The sequence below is a fragment of the Prosopis cineraria genome, unplaced genomic scaffold (assembly GCF_029017545.1).
Source record: "Prosopis cineraria cultivar Desert tree isolate PC_DT_omini unplaced genomic scaffold, ASM2901754v1 PC10, whole genome shotgun sequence".
In the NCBI taxonomy this organism is placed as follows: Eukaryota; Viridiplantae; Streptophyta; class Magnoliopsida; order Fabales; family Fabaceae; genus Prosopis; species Prosopis cineraria.
Genome location: NW_026555341.1, coordinates 25,864,828 through 25,877,437, shown reverse-complemented (window position 1 = coordinate 25,877,437; position 12,610 = coordinate 25,864,828). Strand labels below are relative to the sequence as shown.

General features: G+C 34.2%; 1 protein-coding gene across 1 annotated transcript; it reads left to right on the top strand.

Moving 5' to 3' along the window:
• Positions 1–665: 665 nt before the first annotated feature.
• Positions 666–2,512, top strand: LOC129322958 (uncharacterized). Its single transcript, XM_054969425.1, has one exon. The coding sequence runs from the start codon at positions 824–826 to the stop codon at positions 2,270–2,272; it is 1,449 nt and encodes a 482-aa protein (XP_054825400.1). The 5' UTR covers positions 666–823; the 3' UTR covers positions 2,273–2,512.
• Positions 2,513–12,610: the final 10,098 nt, after the last annotated feature.

Here is a 12,610-nt window from a genome sequence, read left to right as displayed (position 1 = left end):
ACAGTTGAAACAAACAAAATTAATATACAATATTAAATATGTTTAAGAGATTTGAAACCAATATTTACCCAAGATTGAGAAGTTACTATTTTATTAAAAGTCATATCGTCATGGAATGGAATAAACATTTTTTAAACAATAATGGAATAAACTTTGGTAAAAAAAAAAAACAATAATGGAATAAACAAGTTTACAATTAGAACTGCTGGTATTGGAAGACAAATCCAATCACATTTGTCAAAATGACATTTATCTAATAATAATAATAATAACGCTTTGGAAAGGAAAAGCCAGTAGAATCACAAAAAGTCTATTTGTTTGGGTAAACACGCAAACCTAATCCGAAGATTCGAGGTTTCACATTGCTTTGGCCAGTGCCCAGTGGCATTACCCTCCTGTAATCTTACATGTTTTGAAGTTGAAAATTATATTATAATTATATTTTATTAAAAAATATAATTTTTAATCTCTCAACTTATTCACAATTTTTTTTTTTATCGTTTTTCCTTGTTTACCGATAATTTGATATTTGGCCAAAAAACAAAACAGTTTGAAACATTTTACTATACAGTCTCTCCAAGAAGTAAAAGAAAGGGAGGAAGTGAAACCCGAAATCTTTCATTCCCTTTAAAAGAAGACAACATTAGAAGAACTGGCGATTGCAAGTGGTGAAACAGAGACTCGTCGCTTCTTTGCATTTCTTTGCCTTCTTTCAAGCTAGGACTTGCACCACAGAATTTTCTTTTGTCCACATCGAAAATCCCTCTTCAAGATTGACCATTCTTTTGTTTACTGGTTCACAAGAGCTCGTCATTCTACGGCCATGGATGCACTGAAGGCTTGTAATGTCATCCCAGTTTCCAATTTCCAAACATTGACGAACCCGTCATCGTTAATGTCGACGTGGATATCGACGAAACCCAGAAGGGTCACACTGTATTCCTCCTCCAATTCTTGCACCAAAAGCAGAGCTCGTTTCTTCACTCGTTGCTCGAGAAAACCAGATACTGAGACGAATAGCGAGACTGGCAATGAATCCGTCACTAATATCGATTCTGTTTCGGGATGCGAAAAGACGTCGGAACCGGAATCTGACTCAAGCGGAGCGGTTTCTTGTCCTCCTTCCGAATTATCATCTTCTTCATCTAGAGGATTGGTGTTTGATTTGGGTCCTTCAAATTCGTGGGACAGTGCAGATATTGGATGGCCGGTTGTGAAGAGATTTCTTAGCGATGAAGAAGAGAGGTGGCACATGTGGTATTATGGTAAGTCCAATGAGAACCCATCTTCTGACTCGATTGGATTAGCGATTTCAAGCAATGGGGTTCATTGGGAGAGAGGAGGAGGACCTGCTCAATCGAGTTCAGAAGTGGGTGTTGTGTTGAATTGTGGTAAGGATTGGTGGGCATTTGACACAGAAGGCATCAGGCCTTCTGAGGTATTGGTAATGTCAAGTTCAAGGGTTAGAACATCTAGTGCTGTTTACTGGCTTTACTACACTGGATATAGCTCTGAGAAGATAGATTTTTTTGACAATTCTTCGGAATTCATTTTGGAAAACCCAGATGGGTATTTCAGTAATGGTGTAAAAATTCAACAAAATAGAACAAGTGGTGGAATCTTGAAGTCGTTTCCAGGTTTGTGTATAAGCCAAGATGGGAGGCATTGGGCTAGAGTTGAAGGGGTTCATCACAGTGGAGCCTTATTTGATGTTGGGTCTGAGGGAGAATGGGATTCTTTGTTCATTTCATCACCACAAGTGGTTTTACATGAAAATGGAGACCTTAGGATGTACTACCATTCATTTGATGTGGATAAAGGGCACTATGCTATTGGGATTGCCAGGTCAAGGGATGGAATCAGGTGGGTAAAGCTGGGGAAGATAATAGGAGGAGGAAAAGCCGGTTCCTTTGATGAATTCGGAGTAATGAATGCATGTGTAGCCAGAAACAGGAGGGATGGGAACTATGTGATGGCATTTGAGGGTGTTGCTGCTGATGGAAGGAGGAGTATTGGTATGGCTGTGTCTCCTGATGGACTGAAGCAATGGGTGAGGCTTCAAGATGATGCAGTTCTAAAGCCGTCGGAGAAAGGTTGTTGGGATGATGATGGAGTAGGATCTCCATACCTGGTTTCAATGGATTCTGATGCAGGTGATTGGAGGTTGTATTACACTGGTGTTGGAGATGGAAGAAGAGGAGGAATAGGAATGGCAGTTTCTGAAGGGAAGGAGATTACAAGTTTTACAAGATGGTCAGGCTTTCATGTATAAGCTTTACTGTATTCTTGGCTTAATCTTCATGATTGGCTATCTACATTCTTCATGGATTCATTAGCTGAATCTGGACACACCACAGTAAATCTCTAGGGAAAAATGCACTTGGACAAACTATTTCTTAGGAAGTCAGTAATACTGAGTTGTGGAAACTGTGTATTTTTTTTTTTTTTTTTTGTATCGATAGCAGGCACAGAAATTGTATCTCTTCCATTCAAATCTGACTTAAGAATGATACACTTGTCTTGCAAGTTTATATTGCTACTTGGCTGCTGTGAACTGCAACTCTTTTCTGACATAAAAGCATTTTCATCCAGATTCAAACATGTAATATTTTCTGTTCGGACGAAAAGAAACAAGTAAATATTTTTCTCCTTCCTTGATTGGATTTGACTCTTAATTGCTGACCAAATTGTAAGATCTGGGTTTGATGCTGTCACACTTGTTATAAAACGACAACACAATACTTGGCATTGCATTGCAAACTGTTGCATCTATATATTTTGGTAAATGAATGGGATACTCTGTAGATTATAGTACCACATTTATTATTTGGTGAGTTGCGTGTACTAGAGTTGGCTAGAGGCTGAGATGAGTCAGTATACCTTAGTCTATGTTGATATTGATTATTTGCTTCACTTAGGCCTAATGCTTGATTATTCTGTTTAATGACATTTGAGTGATATTTTGCATTGTTACGCGGATCAGATTGGATCGATTTGTCCAAGTCCAAGTTTTCGAACTAGTAAATTGATAACCAATGTGAGCATAAACTTAAGCCTTAACTAGCCCCAAAAAAAGCCCAATTAAGTACCAAAATCCAGCCAAAATGGGAAATCTTAAAAAAAAAAAAAAGAATCAAGCAATTTCATTAGGGAGAATTACATTTAAAATAATTTACTCTCTCCTTGTTTTCAGAAATAGTGTAGCAAAGGGGCCAAATATGTTCACCCAAGTCGCTGATTATAAAAACGTTAAATTTCTATGGTTATTAAAATTGAAGAGATTGTGAATTTAAACAAAATGGAATTAATACAGTTATAAAAAAAAAGGGAATTAATACACACACAAAAATTATTCTACAATTTCTTGCACTCCTTCTTTTGCTTTTTTCTTTCTTATTGCTCATTGATTCTTGCTTCCTTTTTTCCCCCCCTGAAAGCTTGTTTTTTTTCCAATCGGTTAGCAGGTATTTATTGCCTCCCTGCTAGCTTCTTCATTCCCAGTGTTTTCTGCAGCATATCAATCGGTTGTTGAATCTCCTAGCTTCTTCCAATTATCTCTTCTATTCCAAACACAATAATCAGTGGCGAAGATAAGACCCACGGCTCTCCTAACAATTTAATTCTCCATTTGTAAAATGAAGGAGTTATAAATTTTTGACCCCAAAATATATTTGTCTATACTTGATACTAGCAAAATTTAACTTTGCCTAATTATTAAACAGATAAAGATATTTGAAAAGAGTGTATAAAAAAAAGATGTTTGAAAAGAGAATAATTTTTTGTCTTAAAAAAATAGATACTATACATAAGATCTACTTTTTTTTTTTGTGACAATTGATCGTCATAATTGTGTTGGGATATTATTATTGTCACAAATTATAAATTGAATAAATTAAATAAGAAATTAAGTGAACAAGAAATATAGCTTTTTAAATTTACTACAACTTTAAATTCTAAGAATATATTTAAATCATTTAATTCTAGGAACATATGCAACTTAATTAAGAAGAGATTTTATTGGAATATGAATTACACATTATGAGTTTGATGCGTTTAAAAAATCAACTTTTCATAACATAAATATTATGAGTAAATTATGTCAAATTTTTGTAGAAGTTGAAAAGTCAAAGTCATATTGATGTAAAACGAGAAGGAAAAGGGAAAGAGAAATAAAGAGAAAGGAGGAGGAAGAGAAAGAATAGAGAGAAGGTTGAAACTTTCAAAACTCTTATTTAATACTCAAAGCTGAATACAAATGAAAAACTCTAAAATTATTTATAAAGCTCTAAAACTAATAAAATAATAATAAATCTAAATCTAAATCAAATCATAATTTAAAAGATGAAGATAAGATATCTATCTAGTCTAGATATCTTATTTTATTTGAAATAATACTTAAAGATAAAATAAATCTAAGATACTAAAGAAATAATAATAATCTCTAGATACTAAATCAAATCTCAATAAACCCTAAATAATCTAATGGATATTTAATATCCTTATTCAAACAATACTAATAAAACAATTTTAAATAAAAGTAATTAAATCTCATCCATATTCCATCACATATTTATTGATAATTTTTAGTGTTAAAGAGTGCTTTTACCTCTTAACTATTCTTTTTTTGATAACAAAACGAAGCCAAAAACCAACTAGGCTATATAGCCAGTGGTATTATTACAATCCTTATCTAGAATTTTTGCAAGTTCTTTAGGAATCTGAAGCACTTGGTAGAAGCCAAGCAAAGCTCCTAACCCACATTTTGGTAACCAGTCAATGGCTCAATTAATCACTCTTGGAACATGCCTCAACTAAACCTCTCAGTCGCATTGTACAAGTGCTTGAGCTTTGGTAATGACCATATACTCCAAATGAACTGGGTCACATAATTGTATGTATTCAATAACCTCTATAGAGTCAGATTCCAATTCAATTTTATGATAACCTAAGTCCCATGCAAGCTTTAGTTCGTGAATGCAAGCCTATCATTATGCTGAGAGAGCATCCCTATTATCTAGTCAGCACATGAATCCTCAAATAAAATCCCCATTAGAATCTCTAATCAATCTTCCACACGCGTTCGAGTTCTAGGCTTGGGCAAAAGCTCCATCTACATTCACTTTACACTGCCATGATTTGGAGCTATCCATCTATTCTTACTGGCTACACTCTTACCTAAAAGATGGTTTCTAGATGCTGTCATGCTCTTAATCATGGCTCTCGAACATATTTCAACTATTCTTTTATGAACATCTAGTATCTTAAACATTCATATGGTGCTTTGAGCACCCAACCGTTAAAAAAGTTTACTTTACCACCGATCAAGTTAAAAATTGTAAAAAATTACCTAAGAAATTATAGAAAATAACCCATAAATACCTTATAAAAATGAATATAAATTAAGTCCCTTAAATTACATATAAGTAACATAATATAAATGTTATTTCTTACCAACATAAAATGTAATATACATCTTGACATTATCAAACTATATCCACACATCACAACTAAGAGTAATTAGGACAAACTCTTAATTTACCATAAATCACAAATATTTAAAATATAAAAATAATTGTTTTAAAATGATTGAGATACCAAAAATCTTTTGAAAACATGTTAAACCTTTAAAATATAACTATTTATACATAACAAAAGCATTTAGGAATGCATAAACACTTTACAATAGAAAAATAAAGGAAAAATATTCATTTTTGTTCAAAAGGGACTATATGCCGCAGCATATGCCATATGTCCCGCGGCATGTGGCATAGATAGCATTACTATGTCTCTATATTATGCATTGCAGCATACTGTTCATAACAGCAAAAACGGTACTTTGACATCTTTTTTACATAAACTTCGAACATGGGCATTTTTTCATACGTTGTTTGATTGAAGCAATTCAAGCACCCACACAAAGTTTATTTTACAATCTAATTAATGACATAAGTTTCATCTAAATCTGATATTTCTTTTAAAAATAGAGCACCTGGATGCAAAATGACCCTTTTATATCATTTTCTCTCACCTGAGCATCCCAACCCATAACCTTGTGTTATTAGCCACCATTAGAGCCTTGATTACATCCAATGAAACATTTTTCATGTGATTTAGTAGCGATATCAACAAAAGCACAATCATGTTTAAATTTGGCCACTCAAATGCCCTTTTTCACATCACAATAGGGCCTTTTCATAATTATACACATATAAACTTTTTGGCCAAATTTCACACACCATAAAATCACAAAACATATAACCTTGTATTTGTACTAGTATCAGAGCCCTCACTATTGCTTTTTCACATCTCAAGGCTAAAATACTCCCACACACACTCATACAAGTGCAACTAAAATATGTTAATGCATTCTCATGGCAACTCATAAACATTAATATATAGAACATTATAAATTCACTACACAATCTCAAAGGCTATATAGTAGATTCATTGCTTTTAGACCAAATCTTTCGCTTTGTTACTACTAACGTTTGAACATGTAAAATAGTAACTACAGGGTGAGACAGTCTCAGTAACCAAAATAATCCAAAACTATTTATTAACAAGTAAACTATAAATAATTAAACAAAATATTATCATTATTGTCAATCACATACTAATATATACATACAATCCTTAATTAATCACGTTCACATGCATGATCATCTTATCAAACTAAACATTCGCATCTACATTTGATTGAATTCATATGCTACATGTAAAGTCCTTACTTTAATTTAAACTTTACCATTCCTAACACATAATCATCAAACACTAAACATACAAGATCAGAGTAAAAATTCTCGATTTGTTTTCAAAATACAGGATCCCAACTTCATTAACATATATTCAAATGAGAGGGTTAATAGAAGTGTAAACACACAATTCAAGACTTGCAAAGGTACAATTATTTTTCTGTGAAACGTGCCATGCGTTGGGGCTTACACCACTATGTACCACAGTATATGGTAAGAGCAATATATTCTATTCTTCTTTGTGCCATGTACCGTGGCATGGCACACAATGCCTCATGATGTTTATGACAGTAAATTCTACTGTCATAAGATAGTTTGCAGGGCAAATTTCCATCGCACGCCATGTAACCCTCTCTTATATCCACTAGATATAGGAAAGGATTAACACAATCACTACTCACACGCACTAAATCATAATCAAATATTTTATTTGAAAAGCTTGGGTCCAATACTTGTTTGCTCCTTCAACACCAATACACAGGCTCTCAATATGTCTTCCAAAGTCTATATGGTTTGCTCCTTCTATTCATCCATCTGTGAATGATATGCTATATTGAATCTCAACTTGGTACTCATGGCTCATTGCAAAGCTACCCAGAATTTAGATGTAAACCTCAGATCTTATAAAGACACTATACTTTTCAACACACCATGTAGCCTTACAACATCTTATATATAGATTTTTGCCAACTTTTTTATAGCTAGAAAATGAGCCGATTTTGTGAGTCTATTAACAATCAACCAAGTGGCATTATGCCCTAACTAAGTTCTCGATAACTTACATATGAAATCCATGGATATATTATCCCATTTCCATTTAGGGATATCCAACAGTTGCAACATCTCTATTGGTCTTTAATGCTCTATTTTGACTTTTTGATAGGTCAAACACCGAGTCACAAACATCTCTCTTCATATCAGGCCACCACTAACACCACCTCATATCCTGGTACATCTTTGTAGCTCATAGATGGATCGTATACTTATTGCAATGAACCTCACTCAAGATAACCTTCCTCAGATCGGCATTATTAGGTACACAAATCCTATCTTGGTAGACTACAAACCCATCATCATTAAAGTTGAAGTTTATGGCCTGATTTACTTTGATCTCTTCTTTGACCCTAAGAAGAAACTCATCTTTTAGTTGTATCATTCTCAATTCCTTTCAGAAATCATTATTGATCTCCATGGAATAAGCATTAATTAACACCTTTAGTGGCCATCCTATTGTGACTCAACAAAGGATTCTATTAATCTATGCTCCTTTACCATTAGACTTGCCACATGCAAAGTCTTCTAGCTTAACACATCAACAACCACATTTGCTTTGCTCAGATGATATTCTAGCTCAAAATTATAATCCTTAAGAAGCTTTATCCATATTCTCTACCTCATGTTCATCTCCTTCTGATCTACCAGGTTTTTTAGATTCTTATGGTTGCTAAACACCTTAAATATTGCACCGTAAAGATAATGCTGCCAAATTTTTAGAGCAAACACCATGGCTATAAGGTTTAAATCATGCGCAGGATCATTCTCTTCATATGGTCTCAACTGTCGAAATGCATATGCTATTGCCCGATTGTCTTACATCAAGACACAACCCAAGCCTCTCAATGATACATCCATGTATACCTCATAAGGTAACCTTAGATTAGGGATAATTAACATTGGAGCTATAGTCAACTTCTCTTTCAGCTTCTAAAATGCTTATTCGCACTGGTCATTTCAAAGATAAGGCTAATCCTTCCATGTCAATTTAGTTAAAGGAGAAGCTATCTAGGAAAATCCTTGGATAAATTGTCAATAATACCCAGCCAATCCTAAAAAACTGCATATCTCCATGACCAAACTGGGATGTTCCTATTTTAATACTGCATCAACCTTATGCGGATATATAAAAATCCCATCTGTTGATACCACGTGTCCTAAAAATCTAACTTCTCTCAGCCAGAACTCACACTTACTGAGTTTGGAATATAAATTTTTATCCCTCAAAATCTAGAGCACCGTCTTTAAATGATTTGCATGCTGCTCCTTATCCTTAGAATAGATCAGAATGTCATTGACAAAGGCCATAATGAATTGATCCAAATATAGACTAAATATTTAGTTCATATAGTCCATGAACACTGCAGGTATATTGGTTGAACTAAATGGCATAATCAAAAACTCATAATGGCTATACCATATTTAGAAAGCTGTCTTAGGTATGTCTGCTACACTAACTATCAACTAATAGTACCCTAACCTCAAATCTACCTTAGAAAAGATTGAGGCACCAGCTAGCTGATCTAAAAGATCATCAATCCTTGACAAAGGATACTTATTTTTCACGATCACTTTATTCAACTATCGATAATCTATGTAAAGACACAAACTATTGCCCTTCTTTCATACAAACAGCACTAGTGACCTCCAAGGCGATACGCTTAGTTTGATAAACTCTTTATCCAGTAGGTCTTCAATATGTTTCTTTAACGCTGCCAACTCTGATGGTAACATTCGATACGAAGCCTTTGATATTGGTTCAATTCCACGGATGAAATCAATTGAAAACTCTAATTCCTTTTTAGGAGGTAATAAAGTCACTTTATATGAAAATATCTCTGGGAACTTACTCACTATCCTAATCTTTGCAATTCCTACATTATAAACTGTATTGGAAGCAAAGAATACCATGTACACATCGCAACCTTACTGGATCAATTTCTCAACATTAACTACTAACAAGAACTTAGGCTGCTCAAAAGAATCCATTGCTGTAGACAATACTTGTAACACTTGCCCTGAGTGTTATCCAAAAATCACATAATTCAAATAAACTAAGTGGGGTTAAGGAGTTGATCCTCTAACCAACTTAAGAAATAAATCATTTAAAACCTTAAAAAAAAAATTATAGGTTCTACCTATAGTGCACAAAAGCAAGCTAGACGAAAGTGGAATAAAAAGATGCTACCATGACAGCATTAAATTATTGTCCTGACAGCACTCCTAGGCCAACTTTCAGGCGGCACCGTTTCATCATTCGACCTCTGATTAAAATAATTTTAAAGCTCACACGTCACATTCAAAGGGTACTATAAGTGTACCAAATTTCAAAAAGATCCAACGGTCAGATTAAAAATTAGACATGAAAGCTGTCATGACAGCACCCCCGGACTAACTTTTGGGGTGCACCATTTCATCATCCGACCTCCGATCAGAGCGATTCTAAAGCCCACATGTCACTTTTAAATAGTACTATTAGCATACCAAATTTTGGAAAGATCCAACAGACGGATTGAATTTTGTGCATGTTACAACATTATCAATTATTGCTGTAATGACAGCTCCTCCGAACCAAATTTTGGAGTGCGCCATTTCTCCATCCGATATCTAATCAACGTGATTCCAAAACCCACACAAAGCTTATAAAAGGTTTTACTTGTAACCCAAATTTTAAAGAAATTCAACGGTCGAATTAAGATTTGGACATCCGAATGCAAAAGTACAGTTTTTTGGTAAAAATCATTTTCAAAATTGTCCAAATCTCATCTTAATGGCCACAAACTTGTGGGAACACTTTGGATACGTCAAATAGGACTAAAAATACCTGATAGAACATTTAAATGATAGAAAGATCATTTATATCAAAATTTGACCACCCGGGTGCCATTTCCCAAAATGAACCCTAAACCCCCAAAATGCACAAATTACACAAAAGTGGCTAAAAACTATTCCAAATATCATATATACATATGAATACACATGCTAAACATTTTTACTTGGCTCAGAGATCTCTGTGGGTCCCACACACCCACTCTCTCTATCTAAGGTATATGTTTGCCATAGCACACCATTTACAATACAATCACTTTATATTTGCTTGTGAAATCACATATATACCAAAATAAATATTTGCTTGTAGTAAAAACTTGGTCTACTAAATAAATCCATCAAAACCACATACCATAGCCAAGTTTTCTAGCAACAAGTCTACAAGCAAACAAAAATTCATACACAAGCCATACAATCCACACATACTCACGCACATATATATAATCATATCCTACTGGTACCCTAATCCTAAACACATTACAATAGATTTGCTTAAAAGAAAAGGGTTGCAGTTCTTTACAATTCACAAATAACCCCTAGCTCCGCTCTTTTCCCCATCCTCCACTGGTTCCTTCACCTGGACCTAAAATATTGAAAAGAAAGGGGTGAGACAACCATAGTCTCAGTAATAGAGAAATCTATATTGATTATTATAAAGTAAGCCACAATCAAATAAACGAATAATAAATTCAACATAGTATATAATTTAGCCATTTAAGATGCATGAATGTATGACGTAGGCCGGTATGGCCTTTCATGACCAACAGAATGCCGCTTGGCACACTTTAACTCGCAGATAAACCTTATACCTACTTGTACCTCTACAGGCACAAAATATAATCTAAAGCATGATCTAATCCACCGAACCGCCTATACCCCTTTGACATGAATCTTGAGCAGTCAAAGCTAAGTCCCTCCCAGAGCCAGCCCGACTTACTCTCCATGTGAGGGCTACCTTGGCCTAGGCACTCAACCTCACACTTTATATTTTAAATTCTCTCTCCCACTCAGAGGTGTCGAACACTCAATACACTAATCACTTTAGTGCATTGAGCCCACAATACGTAAAGTAACACTGAGTACTGGCAGTGTGCCACAAAATATTAAAAGTCCACACTTTCTCATTGGTGAACTCCTACCGAGATTATGTCTTTTATTCGTGTCTACCTTTCCCAAATATTGACCACTTTAACACTTTAAGGTAGTATAACATTTATAAATCTCCCTTAAACGGTTCCTTAGCCTATCTAAGGTACCTTACTTAGTTACACTTCCTTAAGTACAACTTCTATTCTTTATGATTTCTATGCATGCAAACAAATCTTGTTTTCATAAAAACATTGTTATTAAACAATTAGAAAACATATTTACACTATAATCAAAGTAGTACCCTATAACCCCTTATCAAGCACATTTAATCTTTTAAAACATGTAATGCATGATAGCTAGTAATATTTATTCAAAAATAGCTAAAACAAAGTAATAAGAAATATAAATTTCCCTGTTACCTCAACCCTTTGATACCAAAAGGGTTTCTCTTATACAAAATAAGACTCGGCTTGTTTCTTAATTTCTCAATAAGTTCCACCAATAATTTCCTACAACATATAAGCGATCCATATCACTTATCATGATAAATAGTATTAATGAAGACTATAACTCATACTACACAACTTGGGTCAATGAGTCATAATCCATCCTAATGGTCCATATATTAAACCAACTATTCACATAGTATCACTTAACCACCAAAACCATTTATTAGCCATTACTAGGCTAATTTCCAATTTATATAATTTTTAATCAATTAAAAACCTTCATTTAGTATCACTAACTTTCACCATTAGCCCTTATAATGAAAATCAAACCTTAATTTAAAGCTTATTGGGCTTGAATGGCAAAATTATAACTAAATCAATAGACTTAAATAATTGAAGAGCAAAACCCAACCTCTTAGGGTTTGATTTGTGCCCAAAACACCTCTTTTCATCCAATTATCCACTCAAAACATTAGAACACCATATAGAAACTCAAAACATCCTCCCTAGAATCTAAAGAAATAAAAGCTTACAAGAATAAAGCCTTTGGGATCAAAATTTAAAAATTTCCTCTTCCAAAAATTGAAGAAAATCAAGAGGAAGGAAAGAGGATTGAAGTAGGGAGTTTATCTATCATGTAGCTGAGCTCGCAACAGTCGTAAAGCTTCTTAGATCCAAGCTCAAATCCCTCTCTTCCTCCTTTCTTCTTCCTCTCAC

Bases quoted from the DNA above. Each gene is read 5' to 3' on its own strand.
- LOC129322958 (XM_054969425.1), top strand. From the start codon at position 824: ATGGATGCACTGAAGGCTTGTAATGTCATCCCAGTTTCCAATTTCCAA.